Source organism: Chelonoidis abingdonii, chromosome 4 (assembly GCF_003597395.2).
Source record: "Chelonoidis abingdonii isolate Lonesome George chromosome 4, CheloAbing_2.0, whole genome shotgun sequence".
NCBI classification, from domain to species: domain Eukaryota; kingdom Metazoa; phylum Chordata; order Testudines; family Testudinidae; genus Chelonoidis; species Chelonoidis abingdonii.
The window spans coordinates 75,518,556-75,539,096 of record NC_133772.1 but is presented as its reverse complement, the minus strand read 5'-3'; the positions used below and the strand labels follow the sequence as shown (position 1 = coordinate 75,539,096).

General features: G+C 42.1%; 1 protein-coding gene across 3 annotated transcripts in view; it reads right to left on the bottom strand.

Annotated features, from left to right (window-relative positions):
* TTC17 (tetratricopeptide repeat domain 17) overlaps positions 1 to 20,541 on the bottom strand; it is an 83,862-nt gene that overhangs the window by 10,058 nt on the left and 53,263 nt on the right. For all 3 annotated transcript variants that reach the window (XM_032790404.2, XM_032790405.2, XM_032790406.2), the window contains exons 17-21: positions 10,661 to 10,834; positions 7,887 to 8,137; positions 6,643 to 6,808; positions 1,851 to 1,971; positions 140 to 299 (exon numbers count right to left, since the gene is read on the bottom strand). In XM_032790404.2, the coding sequence (XP_032646295.1) occupies positions 140 to 299; positions 1,851 to 1,971; positions 6,643 to 6,808; positions 7,887 to 8,137; positions 10,661 to 10,834 (872 nt within the window). The remainder of the gene's footprint in view (positions 1 to 139; positions 300 to 1,850; positions 1,972 to 6,642; positions 6,809 to 7,886; positions 8,138 to 10,660; positions 10,835 to 20,541) is intronic.

Below are 20,541 nucleotides of genomic sequence, written 5' to 3'. Positions count from 1 at the left end.
GCAGTGAATCAGTGAGGAAAGGTTTGTTAGCCTATTACAAATCCTCAGAACCATCCCATCCTTGACATAAACCTCATGGTCTCTTGATCCTTAAAACTTCGGACAGCCTCCAAACAGCAATGTGAAGACAGAAGTGTACCTCCTTCAGCTGACTCTCTCCAGTGTAATGCAGGCTAGCCCGACTGGAGACCCCTTGCAGATGGTCCAAGGTGTGCATACTGGCAGGTAGATTGGGGCTGCAAAGGGGCTCCATGGCTGGTTCTTGCAGCTGTGTGGCAAAATCAATGTGCTCTGTAATGCTAGAAAGGAAGAAAACCAAGTTCTAAGTCATACACAGATCCTTCTGGTCAGAAGAGGGAGAGGGAGGAGTCAATTAACAAAAACAGCTTATGTAGCAGGTAAGTTTTGTTTGGATGCTGGCAGAGCCTCATTTGGAGAACAGGAAGAATTTGATCTTCGCTTTGCAGACAAAATTCTAAAACAGCAGCCTTCTTTGCTAACCCATTCTAGCTGATGTTTGTCTGTCTTATTACACTGCATAACTGAGTGGTAGAGAAACAAGGTAGGTGAGATAATATCTTCTATTGAACCATCTTCTGTTGGCGAGACAGAAAGTTTTTGAGCTTACACAGAGCTCTTCGTCAGGAGCGGCCGTTAACCATAAGCTAGTTTCCTTACAGCAGTAGAGTTGATAGAGGTCACCAAGGATTGAGGCATATTGGTAGTTTTTCCATTAGCACTTCGTACATGTCTGATTATACAGATCATGCAACACACCCACTCACCCCTAACCTGGCTCAGTGTTTACATTAGTTAGAGCAGGTTTCCAAATCCAAGACCGCTTACCCTCTTCTGTCTGCCTAACCAATATTCTCTTCTGTGAATAATGCGAATATGAAGGGGACTTGCAATATTACAGCATGGACTAGAAAGTGATGAGAAAAGGGGAAGGGAGACAGTCTGTCTATTTTGACTTAAATAACAGTCCTTACAAGGAAAAACCACCCAACAGAACACAACAAAAATTTAACCAACCAATATGTAAATCAAAAAAACAAAAAGATACCCATGCAAACCCACAACCCTTCCCCAAAGCCCTAGCAAATAGATGGCCTTTGCAGCAATCCCTGAACGTCAACAGATTCAGACCAGGGTGGGTATCAAGTTCCAGAGTCGAAAGGCCCTGCTGCAGAATGACCTGCTGACAGCGTACCCTCTATTATATCATTGGGATCTAACTCAGCACCTCCATTGACTGCAACTATAACACTATCACTCACAGGCAGCACTCTCTCAGTTCTTAAACACCATCTGGAAACCAGCAGGGAGCCCAAGTAAACCTGAGCGCATTGGTGTCATGCTCACAAGATACTGTGCATAACAAACAGGCTGCAGGATTCCGCACAAGAATGGATTTAAGGAGAAGCCCCATGTATACTGAGGTGACAGTCAGTGACAACAGTAACATGGTTTGTATTTGAGGAAAAAGGTCCTTGCCAAACACAGATAGAAAATAGCCACCCTGTTCATTGCTGCTATAGGACTGTCTGAAACAACTGAGCATATACCACTATCCCTAAACTGCAAATGTGGCTGGCCCATGGGGACAGACACCCTCAAATCAAAGAACAAAGGGGCTGTCACAGTCTCCAGCCCTGCTGCTGGATCCATGTTAAAGACTCACCTCCCCTGGTGGAGTACCATATATGTGGTATCAAGACTGGCTGAAGCTATAGCAGAGTTGCCCTTTGCTTTAGTAGGCAACTAAGATGTTTGGCATATGTACATAAGAAGACCATACAGCCACCCTACCCCGATCACTTGATTAAGTTCACATGCATGATACTCACTCAATATTTTTAGCAGAAACAGCTAGCCATGTGCTGGCTACAGTAGTGAACTCCATCCTGCGGAGTTTCAAACACTCATCAGGACTTGGCCAGCCCAGGCTGCGATAGTCACGCTTTTTCCCTAGAAAGAAGCAGGCAATACAAGGAATTATCTTAAAAAAACCCCAAAACTAACTACAAAGATTTTTAAAGATTTATAAAGCATTAGATTTACACAGCATTTTACAAATGCACAGTCATGTGAGGTATTCCCTGCCTCAAAGAGCTAAGGCCCCAATCCTGCAACTGGATCCCTGTGGAGGTGGGGCCCAGAGGTCTGCCTATGGTGATCTGATTGCAGGATCCAAGCCTAAATAGGACGTGACAGGCTGCAATGTGTATGTTTAAAAACCTTTTTATTAACACCTTTCCACATCTGTAGTTTAAGAATAATTATTCTCTGGGTTACACACAAAAAAGCAATGTGTTACCTGCATTTCTGCACTTGGAGTTTCTTGAGGTAAATTATTAAATTACCAAGGAGATGCTGAGCTTTCCTTGTCAGTTCTGCAACTACTTCCAGAACCAATACAAATATTTTTTGAATAATATAGCCTCTGTTCTTTCTGTTTCAGGCTGAGATGGAATAATGTCAATATTTTTCAGGGAATAACATTATTATTGATCATGATGGATGAGAACTTTTACAGAGTCTTGCTTGCGGATCTAGGAGTACTTTAGAAATCATTAAGAAATTAAATCTCAGAACTGCTCGTTAGGTAAATAATATTCTTCCCATTTTACAGATGAGTAAATGGAGGCAGGGAGATACTTTGTCCATGGTTATGCAGAAGATCAGTGAAAAAGTAAGGAATAAGACAAATGGGCCAAACCCCACTGAAGTCTTTCCACTGACTTCAGTGCATTTTGGATTAGGCTTTAAGATTTCAGATTTCCTGTTTAACCACCAGTCAACATGGTCTCTCACATGGCAGTTTCAAAACAAGTGGAGTGTATAAGCAGAAAAATATTTTAGCAGCTCAGCAAGAGGCTAACTATGCTGGTCCTATATGGTTCTAACTATTAGTGCTTAATAACATCAACAATACTATGTAGAAAAAAAAAAGCAAGCAAGAGAAGAGCTAAATACATTGCCTAGGCAGCATTTCAAGATCTATTTCTACAGTAACTCCTTACTTAACATTGTAGTTATGTTCCTGAAAAATGCAACTTTAAGTGAAATGATGTTAAGCAAATCCAATTTCCCAATAAGAATTAATGTAATTTTTTTCCACCAGACAAAAAACTATATATTATATAGATATACACACAGTATACGTTTTAAACAATTTAATACTGTTCACAGCTATGATGATTGTGAAGCTTGGTTGAGGTGGTGAAGTTAGAGGGTAGAAGAGGGTGGGATATTTCCCAGAGAATGCCTTGCTGCTAAATCAGTGGTTCTCAAACTTTTGTACTGGTGACCCCTTTCACAAAGCAAGCCTCTGAGTGTGACCTCCCCATATAAATTAAAAATAGTTTTTTTTATATATTTAACACCATTATAAATGCTGGAGGCAAAGCAGGGTTTGAGGTGGAGGCTGACAGCTCGTGACCCTCAGTAATAACCTCGTGACCTTCTGAGGGGTCCCAACCCCCTGTTTGAGAACCCCTGTGCTAAATGATGAACTAGCACTTGGCTGAGCCCTCAAGGGTTAACATGCTGTTAATGTAGACTTTCACTTTACAAGGCAGCAGGAATGGAGGGAAGAGGAGATAGCATACCAGACAGAGACATGCACACACCTTGTGTGTGGGAGAGAGAGAGAGAAATGCACACTGCCCCTTTAAGTAAGCTGACCCACTCTTAAATGCCTTGTCTTTTTAAGTGGATCAGGAAGTTGAGGCAGCAGCTGCTGCCTCAGGCTCTCTGTCTCCCCACCTTGCTCTATATGGAGAAGAAGGGGTAAGCAGGGTGTAGGTGCAGGGGTGAGGGGGACATCCCGACATTAGCCTCTCCCTCCCCGCACCCTTGCCACACAGCAAGCGGGAGGCTCGGGAAGCACCCCAAGGCAGAGGGCAGGAGCAGCACATGGCAGTTGGGGGAGAGATAGCTGCAACTGCTAACCTGCTGGATTGCTGCAGCACAGGGAACTTAGGGGAGCGGGGAGCTGACAGGGGGGCTGCCGGTCCACCCTGGTTCCAAGTCCCCACCAGCTAGCTGCAACAGGCTGCTCTTCTTGCAAGCAGTTGACAAAGCAGGCGGCTGCCAAACAACGTTAGACGGGAGCATTGCACAACTTTAAACGAGCAGGTTCCCTAATTATCAGCAACATAACAACAAAACAATGTTAACCAGGATGACTTTAAGTGAGGAGTTACTGTACTGACTTGATTTTCTTTCGTCATTTGGATCCAAATCTTACCGCCTACCTCTGCATGAAAGTGCTTCCCTTTATTTTTGCAAAATTAAAATAAATCTATTACATCAACTCATAGAAAACACTTTGATTAGAGGCCCGTTAAAGGAAGTTGTACTCAAGTGTGTCACTGGGAAAATTCATGCCAGGGTAATCGTTTCTCAGCATGTCACTACTGTGGAATGTATTTCACTCTTAAGTATTCAGTAGTTCACATAGGCATTTCTGAGCCCCCCTGCTGGGGATCATCTCACTGAGGAACGATAATATATAACAAGAGAAAGGATGGTCTACTGGTTAGGGAGCTAGCTTCATACATGGGACATCTGAGCTTATTTCCCTGATCTAGCACAGATTCCTTCGTGACCCTGGGCATGTCACTTGCCTCTCTGGGCTTCAGCTTTCCATCTGTAAAATGGGGATAAATAGTACTTCCTACCTCACAGGCATATTGAGAGGATAAATACATTAAAAAATATGAGATGCTCAGATACTACTGTAATGGACACCATACAAATACCTAAGACCGAGACAGCTAGATAGTATTTGTGAGCTCAGCATTATGGGAGAGTGTAAGATCACAGGTACGATCCAATTTCCAACCTGCTTAGCTTAAAGTAATCTTTACTGTTTGAATATTAAATAAATCCAAGTCTTCCAGCTGCTAAAATGGGAGCTTACTAAAAGGTGTATATTAGAACCTTCAAAGTGGCCTCCTAAGTCACAAGGTCAAATCCAACCGAACTGGTCAAAGTCAAAAAGTTTCCTTAAGCCAATGGCTTATTGACACGACATGGTCCAGACATGTCAGTTTCATAGCAAGCAGTACACTATGGAGTGATGTGGCCAGCATCATGTCCAACTACTTGGACTGTCCTAGTCCAATGGATCAGGTACCCATTTTGCAGCTGGGTGAACTGGAGGTGGCATTTAAATCTGAGATTGAACTAGACTCAAACTCATAACTGTAGCTGTGCCCCTTATTCTGCCATTCCATCTCTTAACTGGTCACTGACTAAAATTTGTTGCAATAAGACAGCCCTTTGCTTGAAAAAACCAGTGTGTCTAACATCAACTCTGCAACACTACCCAAGTACAAGACTCTCTAGACTACAGGTCTGCTGAAATCCTCCCCATACCTCCACTTCATCTCATCTTGACTATTTGAACTCTCTCTTCCATGGCATACCCAGACTCCAGGAGCTTCGGATTCACGCATGTGCAGAGTACCACTGATGCCTCCTGTGCTGGATGCACATCTTCACACTTAGGTCAAGCCTATCTTACAGATCTTGCTTCTTTCTATTTTCCTCCTGCATTCTCTCTGCTCCCTAGCACAACCTCAATTTCTCTCTTCACTTTACTTCACCTCAGTTGGCACAAGAGTCTTCTCTTCTGCAATTCCTGCCATTTGGAACAGATGTCTAGTCATTGTTTCAGGCCATCACCAAAGAAAATATAGTAAAAATAAAAACTCGGCACTACTCTGTGACTGGGACCACATCTGATCTTTGTCTCAGAGTGAAGTGCTTGGGGGCAGGGATCGTTTATTATATAAAATGTATCTCATACTGTGTCTGAACATACAAAAGTGCTGTGCACTTCAATGACACCAGGTAAATACTGCTACTATTACTACCACCACCACTTTCTCCACCTCATTATATCTCTGGCTTCATTCAAATATTGCCCCAAAACATCTTTCCCCCCTTGCTTTTTCTCCTCTCAATTTTTCTCTCTCATATTTTTCACTTACCCCTGTCATAAATAAAAAGCTAAAGGGAAAGAGAGAGAGAATCTTTTCTGTTTCCTTGTATTTGGGGTTTGTCTCTTTGCGGAAGAGAGGAGACAAGCTTCTTGGTACTGTGATGTAAAGAGGCTGCATCAGTAACTCTCAGGTTAGCCCAGAGAGAAAAGTCTGGGTGGGAGAGAGAGGGGGAAGGGAAGTGGGTTATTTCCCTTTGTGGTAGACTCAAGGCATCTGAGTCTTGGGGGTTCCCCAGGGAAGGTTTTGGGGAGACCAGAGTGAGCCAAAACACTGGAATTTTTGGATGGTGGCAGCGAGATAAAATCTAAGCTGGTAATTAAGCTTAGAGGGGTTCACGCAGGCACCCAGATTTCTGGACGCTAAGGTCCAGATTTGGGAATGCTTATGATAAACCCCCAAAAGCGTTTTAGGAAACAGCTGAGGTGAAAGATGCTATATAAAACACAACTGTACTCTAGAAATAGGGGCTCTTAGGAGAATTTTTATAGAATAGAATTCTAATTGTGCCACTTATTCATATAAACCAAAATATACCTCTAGAATCTCACTATTATCCATTTGATGCATTAATACAATGGAATGTGAGGCACTGAGGGATCTGCATTCCCTGACAACAGTAATTTACCTGCTGGTCCAGGGGAGGGTATCTTTGGGCCACTGATCTCCAGTGCCATTTGGTAAAGGTTTTCATCTTCTACATTAACCCCTTCCTCTTCATTTCTCCCAGGGGGCTCCTGAAGATCCAAGTTTTCTGCTTTTGGTTTCTTTAAACGTTTGACCTGGAATGTGATCTGTAAAAGAATAACATTGGTAGGGGTAACTGTGATCAATAATACCACACTACACACATGAATCCTCGAATGTATTTCACTTGTGCATGTGAGAGAGAAAGTCCTTTTAATTGCTACAGAACTGGAACACTTTACTTTTTGTTCTGTTTTTAGCACCATCAAAATGGACATCAGGTATCTTCATTCTAACTAGACCTTTCAGTTAATATTGTACCCTTCCTTTTATACTAATTTGCCATTGAGGGTAAAAGTCCAAGGCCAGTTAAAGCATAATAGCATTTTGTTTTTTTAGTTTTTTGAATGCATCAAGGTAGATTTTTTTTTTAAAAAAAAAGACAATTGTTTATTAATGTCTTTCATGTAGTTATCATGGTCCCATGGTATGTGAGAGACAGGGGGTAAAAATATTTTATTGGACCAACTTCTGTTTGCGAAAGAGACAAGCTTTAACATTTCACAGAGCTCTTCTTGAGGTCAGAAAAATACCTAAAGAAGAGTTTTGTGGAGCTCAAAAGCTGCTCTCTCATCACAGTAGTAGCTCTAATAGAAGTTACTTCAGCTGCCTCGTCTCTCTAAATTTATGAATGTATTTATCAAAATGAATTCAGTTCTGGTAAGTGTCAGATATGAGAGCACAGAAGAATGAAATCCTCTACCTACACAATGCAGTGCAAATTTCATTCCCATTCACCAGCAGTGAGACTCAACCCTCACCTAGGAGGGCCTGGACTGCCCCAAAGATAAGAGGTGTACTCATGCTCCACAGTTCATTCAGTACTTGGCCTCTTTGCTACCAATAAAGATATACACTAGTAACAATGCTGGTGGCAGTTTTGTCTGTTAGGAGGTGGGCTGAAACTACCAATATATTCCTCACAGGCCATCAACCAGCTCTCAGGTGGTCATGTCTTTTGGTCATTTACAACCCAGGAAAGACTGGTGATCTAGAGTTTAAAGACTCTGTATTCTAGGCTGAACTGGTCAGCCTCCCTTCAAACCAACATTGTTACAGTCATGGTAAATTAGGATATGACTTATGAATACTACTGAACTATATCTTGCAAATGAGTGCTCTTACCCACTCAGCTTCATCATCCTCTCCACAATCTCCAAAACAGGAGCTAGCCAGTCCATTCTGAGAACCCGTCTTTAGAACTCTGATTCCCTGCAAATCCATCCGACGACCTTTCACCTCCAGTGCTCCCTCAAACGCTTCGAGAGACCAGGAATTTTCAAACTCATCCACCAAGGCCAACATTTCTTCAGACATCTGAGCATCTCCCAAAGTCTCCATCCCTTCTGAGTCATTGCTTTCTGCAACAACCGTGTCTGAAACGAAATGTCAATAAGTGTCACCAAAATTATGTGTGTTACAATAGTACCCAAAGGCAGTACAAAGGGATATCACTATGCTATGCCTCAAGTCTTCTACCTGTGCAAATATGATGCAGACCATCTAAGACCTTAAATTAAAAAAAGTAAACACCATGGATTATTCAAGCGAGGCACTTCCAACAATTTTTAAAAATCACCATTTCCACTTGTTGAGAGCTGCAAAACTGATTTTCTTCAAACACTCTGGCTTGTTAAAGTTCTTAAAAACTGTTGAGTTGCTGGGTTGATTTGTTATTATAGAGCTGTTCATGGAAGCTGGATCGATGACAATATTTTGTTTTAACAAACAGAACTGAAATATTTCATTTGACTAAATCCCCTTCCTCGCCATGAACACATGCATTCACACAAAGGACTCTGCAAAGTGACATAAGCAAACAAGGCTTAGTTGAAATGTAGACCTTGTTATGACCATGACAGTTGTGCTCTCAGTACCATCTTCTCATTTATTTTTTCAAAATCAGAAGTATAGAATAGGAAGATCACTGCTCACTCACTGGACAGAAGCTATTGGAAAGTCTTTATGAAAATACAGGTCTTCCCATAATGATGCTTCATCAACTGCTGATTCAAAAGTGGGCAACTCTAGATCAATTCACATTCTTCTTCTCCCTGTCCATGACAATTCTCTTTGTTTCAGAGGGAAGATAGCTGCTTCTCTGTAGCTTTCTGAGCAACTCTGTCTTCCTCTCTTCACTTTTATCTAGTACAGTTGATTCAGGAATTATCAAGGTGCGAATGAGATGGGTATACAAATTAACAGTGTCTTCTAGGAAATAGTATCCTTAAATCTGGACCATACCCTACTCTCTGGGCTTTTACTTGTAACCTAATGCTTTTTGCTGTTATGCTTAAGGAAGAAGAGTGGGGAACAAAATATGATCAGTTTTAAAGGTTACTTGCTTCTCTTCCCTCTCTCTCCCCGTAAAACTGTTAACAGGAATAAGGTGACAAAATAAGAAGTTTTCAAGCGCCACACAGTGAAACGTTATCTATTTCAGCATGTAGTGGGGCGACTACCCCACTCGCTGAGAGAGTGTGGGCTGCGGCAGGCCAGGGCGCCTGTGCGACAGGGAGCCAATTAAAGAAGGGCTTATTGTGAGCCAATCAGGGCCAGGCTCAGCCCTATAAGAAGGCTGCCTAGGAAGAGAGCAGTCAGTCTGTCCCAGGCCTTTGAGAGGGGAAGGTCAGTCTCCAAAGGCGAGAGACTAGCCTCACGGACAGCGCAGTACTGGCCGGGCTTCGAGAGCAAAAGGGAGCTCTAGCCCGTAGCCTGCCAGGCTGCCGGCCCTGAAGAGAAGGGTCTAGTGGGTGCAAGGTGCCGTAGGGGAAATGGCCCAGGGAAGCAGACAGACCAAGGGAGAGAAGGAGGACAGCAAGGCTGCTGCCAGAGGGTCCCTGGGCCGGGATCCAGAGTAGAGGGCAGGCCTGGGTCCCCTCCTTCTCCTTTGCAGTACACCCAGCCATCGGCCATAGGGAGCAGCCATCATAGACTATGCTGGATCCCTGACAAGAGGGATTAGACTTTGGGGTGTGTGGTTGGACATGGTGGCTGGGCCATAGAGAGATTGCTGATCAACCAACCCCCACCCCTCCATCCCGGAAGGGGGTGTGGATGGACTAAAGGGCACTGCCGGAGGGCAGTGGTCCTGAAGCGGACGCTGCCAAGCAGGGAGCAACGCGGGTCCAGAGCCGCCAACTGAGGGTGAGACAACGGACAGAACACCACAAGGAAAGAGCGCTCCACTGGACAGAGCTAATTCCCAGAGTCACCAGCGGGAGGCGCCAGGTGGTGAGTCCCAACCCTGTTACACAGGGGTTTACCTCATTACTACTGTGTTTCAGTAGGGAAAGTAAACGGGGGGAAAACTCACCAGTATTGCTGTCCGAGGCACTCAAAATCTGAAGGGCGTTAAATATTAATATACACAATTCTCTAACTTTTGTGTCATGCAGGGGACTGCTTTAAGGCCTTATACAGTATACCCCTAGTAAAACTTGCATTAAAGAGGCAGAATGTATCAAAGATGCTTTACACATTATTTTAAAAACTTTAACTTCTTAAAGGTTTCCTTATTATTTCACTTTGGGAGGAGCAGCAGTTTGAGAAACAAGTCATGTTCCAGTAACTGAGAATATTGCATACAGGCTCTGTTTTTGCCCACACAAAACTAAAAGAAATGGGGCACTTGAGAGGTAAAAAACTCAGTCATAGCCTTGGTCTGCAGCACCTCTGTCTGCTATCTGCGACGGACTTGAAAGATCAAATAAGAAATCAACTGAATTAAGAAATAGCCTTTCTTCTGTCTTGTCATAGGTGTTTCATCCTTGAGGCAAGCAAAACTGGAGAGCACATCTATAGGAAGCAAAACAGCTCTTTTGAAAAGGAAGCCAGGCTTGAAGTGTAGAAAGTGACTCATTGTCCAAACATGGACCGAAATTCCAAGGCTGACTTACTTTCCAGTCTCAGGGAGGTAGGGTCTCCTGTTGAACTCTGAACAAAGGCTTCTGGATCTTCTTCTATATCTCCCTCAGAGTTTTCTTCCTCAGCTGTTATTACAGACTCTTGGGGGTCACCAAAGTACTTCTGCTTGTCATGGCTGCCATCAGGGTTTCTCTCATGACAGTGGCCTGTAAAAAAAACAGAGAAAGATACACACACATTATAAAACAGCTTCCTCTGGACACATCATCTAATACAAACCCTGAATTATTAAGGTGCAGAAGCAACAATCCAGAGATGACATTTCACCCCTTTCCTTCTCCTACAAAGAGACAAGGTACCTCAACTCAAGGTATCTTACAAGGTACCTCAACTCAATGAGAATTTAGTGGGAGTGCAGAGTACTAAGCACTTTGCTAGATCAGGCCACTAAAAGTTATGGAATACAAGTATCTCAGATGCTTAATCTACTCTGATTTTCTCTTTCATTAGTAGCCCAGTTTCTTCTCTTGGAAGACTACTGGAGCAACTAGTACCTGAGGGGAAAAAACATTGGGTGCTGACTTGGATGTATATTTCTGAAGCGCGATTTAGTCACATTATCACTATTAACATAAGCCAAAATCATAAATTCATTAAGATGAGAATTTAACTCAAAATTCAGAACTCCTTGGCGTCGGCCTACAGATTTGGAAGCACAGAACTCACTGAAGACATAAAAGGACTACACAAAATGTCTGGGAGAAATTTCAAAAAAATCAGACCAAGAAGGAAAGACAGTAATGAGCATAGACAGAGCAATGTATCCATTTATCCTGCACCATGACTACACTGCTCTCTTGACACCCTTAGGTACAATCCCAGGGTAAACAAATGATAGGATTAAATCTTAAGAGAGTCTGAAAAATAGCCTGAAATAAAGAGTAGCCACTTAAGAATCTAACCACAAACTTGTAACAGCATTTTCAATGTCTAAAGTACATTTCACCTGCAGATCTCAAATGCTTTACCAATGTTAAGTAACAGGAAATCTCAACCTTTTTACCTTATGCAGTTATCTGACCCTCATTACAGTAGCATCTGAGCACCTAGTATATTTAACCTATCAATGTAAGCAATCAAATGCCCACCCTTCACAAAACCCCTGTGAGGGAGCGAAGTGCTATTATTACCATTTTACCACGGCTGGGGAACTGAGGCACAGAGAGACTAAATGACAAAGGAAATCTGGAATAGGGAACTGAGCCCAGGAATAGGGAACTGAGCCCAGGTTTTCTAAGTTTCAGAGTAGTGTCCAGGGGTGACTCTAGGCATTTTGCTGCCCCAAGCACGGCAGGCAGGCTGCCTTCGGTGGCTTGCCTGCGGAGGGTCCGCTGGTCCTGCGGCTTCAGCGGACCTCTTGCAGGTCCTCCGAAGTCGCGGGACCAGTGGACCCTCTACAGGCACGCTTGAGGGAGGTCCGCCGAAGCCGCGGGACCAGCAGACCCTCCTCAGGCAAGCTGCCAAAGGCAGCCTGCCTGCCGCCCTCGCGGCGCCGGCAGAGCGCCCCCCGTGGCTTGCCACCCCTGCTAGTATCCTAACCACTGGACCTTCCTTCTTGTCCCCTGTGAGTGAGATAAGAATTATTGCATTCTGTTTACAGATGAATACACTTAGAGAAGTAGTGAATCAGTGGCAGAGCTGGAAATAAAAATGCAGGAGTTCTGAGGCTCAGTCCCCAACTCTGTCCTCAAAGATGCTAGTCACATTGCTTAATGCATTATGGAAAGTGCACTGATTCCACAGTGATGGGTGTGGTAATCAGTTCCTGAATAGATCAGTAGTTTTCAACCTTTTGCATACAGTTTTATAGGATCTCCTTCTGACAAAGACAGACACAGAGAAAGGGAGGATGGTTGTGACTTCCAGACTGAAAAAACATGGAACAGATCATCCTGTTTCAAAGCTTATTCTTTGATACTGGAACCTTAGAATTTCTCTATGTAGAAAAAAATCCAATAATTTGATTTTCAGAGGTACTGAATACTCCCAGGTCCCACTGAAACAGTGGGAATTGTGGGTGATCAGAACCTCTGAAAATCAGCTATTTTTACTGGGAAAGCGCACACGTACACGCACACACACACACTAGATCTGTAAGCCTCCTAGTGACAGTAAATATTTACTGCTCTTTAGCTTTTCAGCTGTATACTGAGATGTTGGCTAAACTAGATTATTTTATGAAATGGGTGAATGATGAAACAAAATGGAAAGACTAAACTTTATAAACTGCTTTAACATCTGCCATACACAATTAAATTCTCTGGTTTTCACATTTTACTTCTTCCACCAGTCATTGTATCTCTGCCTTCTTCCCCTTCTACTCCCCCCGTCAATGAAAATTTAATTGGTTTCATCTTTTTAAATCTCTGCAATACGCAGAGAGCTTCATGTGTAATTTACAAGAAATGGTGTGCCCAGGATCTCAAAGCTGAAATTAGTCCTTCTGGCTGACATCAAAATCAGACTGACTTTGATGCAAGTCAGGTGCATTCTAAGAGTATGATGCCCTTCAGCGGAGGGAACCTTGGTCAACTTAGCATTCTGATGAAGAAGAAGAAAGCAGAAGAGACTGAGGTACAGACAGGGTGTTTTTTTAAACTACTATTTTAAAATAAAAAAGCTGGGAACAGCTAGGGAAAAATACTAAGACATTTAAAAGAATTACTTAAGACTAGCATTATTAATATTAATTTACAAACACTGACAGCTAAAAACAGACTGCATGAGAGTGCTTGTTTCTTGGGATCAGAAGTGCTGCTATATATAGAAAGCCCAGTGGCCTAATTTTTTTAATTACTGCTTCCAGTTGCCTGGCATCACCGGAGAAGAGAAGCTGGTTGAAACCAAAGATCTTTGCAGATTGGATCAAGTTACTGGTGCTGGTGAAAAGTCTCAAGTTAGAACTTTAAATCCTCTGCTCCCAATGATGGTTGCCAGAAGAATAACTGGAGAACATGAGGTTAGAAGAATGGACTAAAAGATACTAACATAGCCCAGAAGCAAGCGATCATTCATGGGCTGTAGACTTTTATTATTATTTATATTACTATAAGATCTAGGAGCCCCAGTCACAGATCAGAACTCCATCGCATCAGGCACTGTACAGACAGATTAAAAAGACAGTTCCTGACCAAAACCAGGTGTACATTTCCAACCCTTTCCCTGATTCTAGTTTCCCAGGGGTGTCTATCTGAATTTTGAGTGATGGGTTTTGCTATTTCTTCACAGATCTTCACAAGGCTGATATTCTACAAAAACTAGTGACCTGGAGATGTGCAATAAAGTTTTTTTTTTTAAACTAGTTACTCTGAAAAGTGACTATAAAAATGTCACTTTCTTACTCAGCAGACCTGTTCTGTGTGTGGAGCTGCTGCTGATACAGCTAAGGCAGAACACACTGGATTCTATTCTACCGTGTGTAATACTGACAGAATTGTTTACTAAGTTCCAGTCAGTTACATCTGTGTTACACTGACGATAAAGAGGTTGCATAGGTGACATGAGGTCTTAATTTGGCCTGCCAGGCCTTTATTATAGGTTTTGATGTAAGAGAAGGGGAAAAAAAGCCCAAATTGATTCTTCAAGTCAAGCTAACTTTGCAGAGCTAGAAAGTGGAGGGTTGGGGGGAAGCTCTTTACCCCCTTTACCTCTTCAATTTAATGGGACAAATCAGGGACCCATTAAGTGTGAGAATCCTCAATGATTTGATTTGAAAGTCACTTGTGAGTAGGAGTGTATATCAGTTGCATTGATGTTCTGTTAGTTGCCACATCTGTGTTTATTTTCCTTCCATCCCTTAATTTATTGATAGGCCGTGGGCATCCAGTGATGAACATTAGGCTAGCAATAATTATGGCTATTGCTTATACCAGTTCCCTGATAAGTGTGGGAAGAGTTTCCCTCCTCATTCCCCACGGTATAAAATTCATGTTCAGGGGATAGTTTTTCCAGATGAAAGTCTCAACCCACCAGATAAAGGGTGCTTGAAACAACCATGTGTAATCATGGTTGACACTAGCATAATTTCAAACACTAAACAGAAGAGGCACATTTCATTTGAATTAATAGAACTGCAGTATGCAAATACTTTGAAGAGAGAAGGTATCTAACTAGGAACTTACATGCCCCCATTGCCATAGTATGAGTTCCTGATTGACTGGGATACCCTGAAGTCAAGGTTATCACTCAATGAGCCAAACTGTTTGTAGGGCAGCAGCGGAGAATGCATACAGGAGTACCATGAAGAAAGGGAAGGGATCAGAGATGTTAGACTGTCCTCTTTTAATTGATCTGTAAGGCCCTCTCCTCCATCTAATCCCTCCTAAACATTTCCTGTCATGCCAAAAGGGGATAGGTGGCACTTAGTAACAAATATATAAAGTATCAAAACAATGAAACACTCCCTATATCGTTTTACATTGCAGTTACTTTGGAGACAACTGTGCTTGTGTTTGTAGAGTACCTACTACAATGCAGTCCTGATCGGGGCCTCTGGGTATTACTGTAATAAAAATTTTAAACAATAGGGAGAAGACCTGTTAGATCCTCCATTCTACTTAGCACAAGGAGATAAACAGCACTGAAAAGAAAGGGAAGGAAGGAAAAGAGTAGTACAGCAACAAAGAGGAAAACGGGGAAGGATGATTTCAGCCTCTAGCAGCGATTGGAATGCACATTTGTGCATGTGTGGTGATAGAAAAAGGGTAGAGAGTAGGAGAAGGGGAGGAGCTGCTGAAAGGTCAAGCACTCACCATCCCATCTTGGGAAGAGCTAAGAGTTGTTTATAATACACAAACTGCAACTCAAGTAACCAGGCTTCGCTAGAAGATAAAAATCATATTTGGGGCAAAATATCCATCTCTTATTTGTTAAGTCAAAAACTTTTTTTGTGAACAGTATAGAATCAAACACAAAGACAGTCCCTGCCCCAAAGAACTCATATGCATAGAAGACTGGATGACTTGGAAAATACAGAGGTTTTCCTTAATGATTACTGTTGGCTTATGCCTTGTGGGTCTCATGGAACTGTTCAGAAGGGACTCAACCATGGAGTCAAACTTTTGACACTAACAGTAATGAAGTGATTCAAACTCAGATACCATAAAATCTAAATTAGTCACCAGTAATGCTGTTTGTTTACATCTTGCATTACACTCGCCATGGACAGCAATGGCACATTGCTTATTTTCACAGCCTGATTCCCATATAGCATCCCCCAGCCTTGGACTAGTAACAATGTAAGTGAATCAAAGTGAAAACGTACACAGGTTTTCATTTTTAAAGCATGTAGTTAATTATAGGAATGGAGTCTATGTTGTGTTTTTATTCTTGGCTTTTTGGTTCACAGATTACAATGTTGCCAGGGTTCAATATTTTATCATGAGTCTCATGACATGTAATGTTTTTTCTTAAGTCCCAGCTCCCGGCTTCATGTGATTACATAAGAATCTCAGCTTTCATTAAAAATACAATTAAAGAAGTTTCCAGTACTCATGGCTGCAAAGAAATGCTTGCAAACATGAACTATAAAGGTTCCACCATCACCACAAGTCAAACAACAAGGACCCAACCTGCATTAATTTTTAAAACCAAGATTTTGGGGGGCCCGACTTATTACTTTACCTAGCTAAGGTGTTTGAGAACAAGGGTTTCCTTGTTAAATAAAACCACCGCAGTGTAACCAGACAACCCCAGCACAGCGGCAAGTCAATCTAGTGAGTGTGTTTCAGGGTACAGAACAAACTGATGCAAGTGCTAATAAAAGAAAATTAATCCCATACTTGTGCACTTGGATTTAGTTCCACAATATAGTACACCTTGCAGCGAATTTAGTATAGTTCTACTGCATAACTCAAGTGTTTCTTTCACTGTCAGAGCAGCACACCCCTACGCTTCCCAGAAATGGAGATGCTACTCGGTAGATAGGCAAGTCCAACTGTAAGTATTTGAGGAATGTTATACTATAAACTGCATCCTGTTTAATCTCACTACCAATTGCCTATATAGAACCATATGGTTACATAGTGTATTGCCAGCTAACAGTAAGAGAGAGAGAACATGTACATTACTCAATGTCACACGAAAACTAGTGAAAATTCATGGATCTCAGGAAGGTTTACGGAGACACTCACTACTAGGGTGTCTACAAATTAAAATTTAAAACTGAAGATTTTAGATATAGCCACCATACAACTGAAATTTCAACACAATGTCATTTATCGTGTTTACAGGCCCAGAAGTGTGTTTGGTGCTTTACAGAACAAGCAGGATGGAAGATATGGTTCATGCCTCAAAGAGCTTATAATGTAATTTAGTACTAGTGAGCCTACCATCAATAATACCATCTTGGGTGGTGATCCTGGCAGTCTCAAATTATCCAGGTTTTGGATCCAGCAAGCACTTGGAGAGGTGATCTCCACGGATGGTGCAGTAAGTGGTATGCGTGATTCAGTTGGTGTCACTCTTCTCTCTACATCAATACTGAGCCAACGTCCCAGCATAATGTTAGGAGCAGTTGTGCTGCTAGAGGTGATATCTTTCAGGTGAGATATAAAATTAAGGCCTTGACCTCTTACACTAATTAAGGTTCCCACAGCACCTCCTGTAAGAGTTGCAGTGCTAAATCCAGTGGTTATGATTCAGGTGATTACATTCTACATCTCTGAATACTTCTTGCAGTTTCAGGTTGATATGATATTCAGTTTCTTAAAATTTTGTGCACTATTGAACAGCTGCTACTTTTCATCCCACGTTTCAACCTACTTTTCAGTTATGGGTGATTTACTTTTGTATGCCATTTTGGTTACAAAACACGTTGAGACCCTTTGGAGTGAAAAGCAGTAGAGTCCTGTGGCACCTTATAGACCACTGGTCCCCAACCGGACCGTGGTGGCGGTCAAGCATCTGCCAAAATGCCGCCGAAATTTGGCAGTGACGCCTCTTGATGACGCCGCTTGTTGGTGGCAAGTGGCATCATCCAGAGGTGTCACCGCCGAAATGCTGCCAAATTTTGGCGGATGCTCGACCACCAGCAAGGATGCAGGAGCATTTAGATGTGGCCGCGGGCACTGCATTGGGGACCCCTGTTATAGACTAACAGATGTATTGGAGCATAAGCTTTAGGGGTGAACACTCACTTCGTCAGATACATGTCTGAGTATTCACCCACGAAAGCATATGCTCCAATATGTCTGTTAGTCTATAAGGTACCACAGGCCTCTTTGCCACTTTTTACAGATCCAGACTAACACAGCTACCCCTCTGACACTTGACATCTTTGGAGTGAAGACACTCTAGTAGTATAAGATAGCATTATTAATTAAATTAACTGAATAGTGTGCAATCTTAGTTAAAAACAAATAGTCTTTGCAGAAACTAGAGAATAAAGACCAGAGCCTCATATGGCATAAAACAGCATAGTTCCAGTGACTTCAGTGCACCCACGCTCATTTAACATTAGCTGGGATTTGGCCAAAAACACTTAGCAGCATCCACACCATCTCACTTGGTACTGCGTTGCCTAGTGTCTCTTTATAGAGCAATACATATTTACAATATTAAAAAAACTCACCATCCTGAGTTCTGTTAGCACAGAGCACAAAGACAGACACACTTAGTGAGCAAGCTGGGACTACAGCGTCACCAGGGATTCTTTCTGATGGTATGACCTAGCCTTCCTGAAATGGTCACAGGGAATCCTGCTTCAGGACTGACATTGAGGAGGTTATAGTTTGCTATTTTACAGCACCCAAAGATGCGCAAGACAAGGCCCCTGCCCTAGAGAGCTCGCAATCTAGTCCTGAGATGAGCTACCATGAATAAAGGAAACAAGCAGCAGGGAAGGGATTGGATAAAGAAAGATGCTATGATCATGGGGCTTCCCAACACTGTCATGGTGTGCCTTAGTGGGTCAGTTAAAAAAATTAAAATAAGTAAATGGGGAAGATAAAACAGTAATAGACTCCGCTGTTGTACTGACTCACTCAGTGAGATTACCGTGAAACTGCAGTAGGACATGCATCATAATAAATAACAATTCTCTTCCCATTCGTCAAACTCTGAACTGGCTTTTTGCCACCACAATGCATGATTCTGCTCCCACTGAAGCCAATGGAAATTTTGCCATTGACTTCAATAAGGGCAAGATAGGGCTCCACAATGCTTATACATAATGCAAACATACTTAAAGTTGCAAAGCATCAAGTAGCCAGTAAAAATCACAGACAGTGCTGCCAAGGACTACAGTTGGCATCCAGCATTCTCAGGTAGCGAAGGACATAAGGTTTCCTTCTCCAGTGGAATACTGCACAATCAGCTCAGTAGGCACAGGTTTAACTGAAGAGCTCTCCTTTCCTCTGCTGCCTGGTCACTGCTTTGGACCTAACTTGCTGGATGTGCACTGGACTCCTGAAAGCATAGGCTATGATTTCTAATGGCTGCTTAAGTTGTAGAACTCAAATATTATTAAAGAGCTAACGTCAATGAAGAACTCAACATTCAGATTAGTTTAATCGTAACTCTTTTCATTATTTCATACAGAAAGGTTGTTCACATTTTTAAAAAAACACTCTGTAAATACGAACACTCCCTTGCAAAGTTGGAAGCTTTCAGTCAATAGTATTTGCAACGGTATCTATGAGTCAGAAATAGAGCTAACTAGAAACTGAATGAAATGCAAAAGCTAAACAACCCTCGTGAGTGGTGAAAAGTGAAAGGTAATTTTTTTTTAAATTGTCAATTATAATTTAAGCTGTTAGTAGTAAACTCCTTCTTTAGGTTACCTGATGGTGGTCCTTAGTCATGTGGGCTGGGCTTTGCTGGCCTAAGTCTGCTCTCATGGAAGTTAATAGTTTCAGGTTAGCAAAGTTAGGCCAACACAGAGTGATTCTGAACATCCCACCCACACACCCCAGTGCAGACAGCATCACATGTTGTGCCTTATGCAAAAGGAACAAACAACCTCATTCTAATTTTACAATGAAGTATGTAAACTTCATTCTTTTTATTACATTATCCCAGTAACAGGTTTTCAGTTAAGAGGATTATTATTATTTAAACAGAGATGTTGTCTGATATAACCAGATTTCTTGTTCATGTTAAGAGATGGCAATACCTTACCATTGCATAATGGACCTATCCCTAATGAGCACAGCACCACAAATTGCCCTTATGAAATATAAACCAACAATAAATAAAACATGAAAAGAAAAACTGAAGAGGAAGATCTGCTTGTTTAAATTTGTATGCTGTGTGGTTTGAAAGGGACACACACCAAAACAACATATCCTTGGAGAATCCACTGGGGCTTTACAAACAGTGTAGCGAACTCTTTAAAAAAAAATCCTCTTCAATAATTAAGTGTGGGGGGAATGAAGGGCAAGAGGGGATCTAGGTATATTAAATCACCGCACACCCTCCCTTTCTTCTTCTTGCTCGTCACTGGCTACAACAGAAGCTTGTTCTTTATGACGTGGGTATAAAAGCCACAGTGTACTCTCAGAGCTGTCTGGGAACAGGGCCCAAACATGGAAGAAGGTATCTAAATTTAACTCTCCATCCCCGTCAGCAGATAAGAGAGACTAGAAAATGAGATTAGCAATGCCTCTCTCAGCCTGCTCCAGTGCTACATATAGTGCAGCAGGTTAAGCAGCATTATGGCCTAATTTCAATTAGTGTCTCAAAAATTACTCGATTTCCTTTGGAGAAACGGGGAGAGAGAGACACACATACGCAAGTTCAGAATGCTGATGGCTCGTCCTCAGTGAGTTCTCCTATGTATCTGGCACTGCATTTGCTAAATAAAAATATTTAAATTTAAGAACACTATTATTTTTCTCTCCACAAGGCTCTGTCA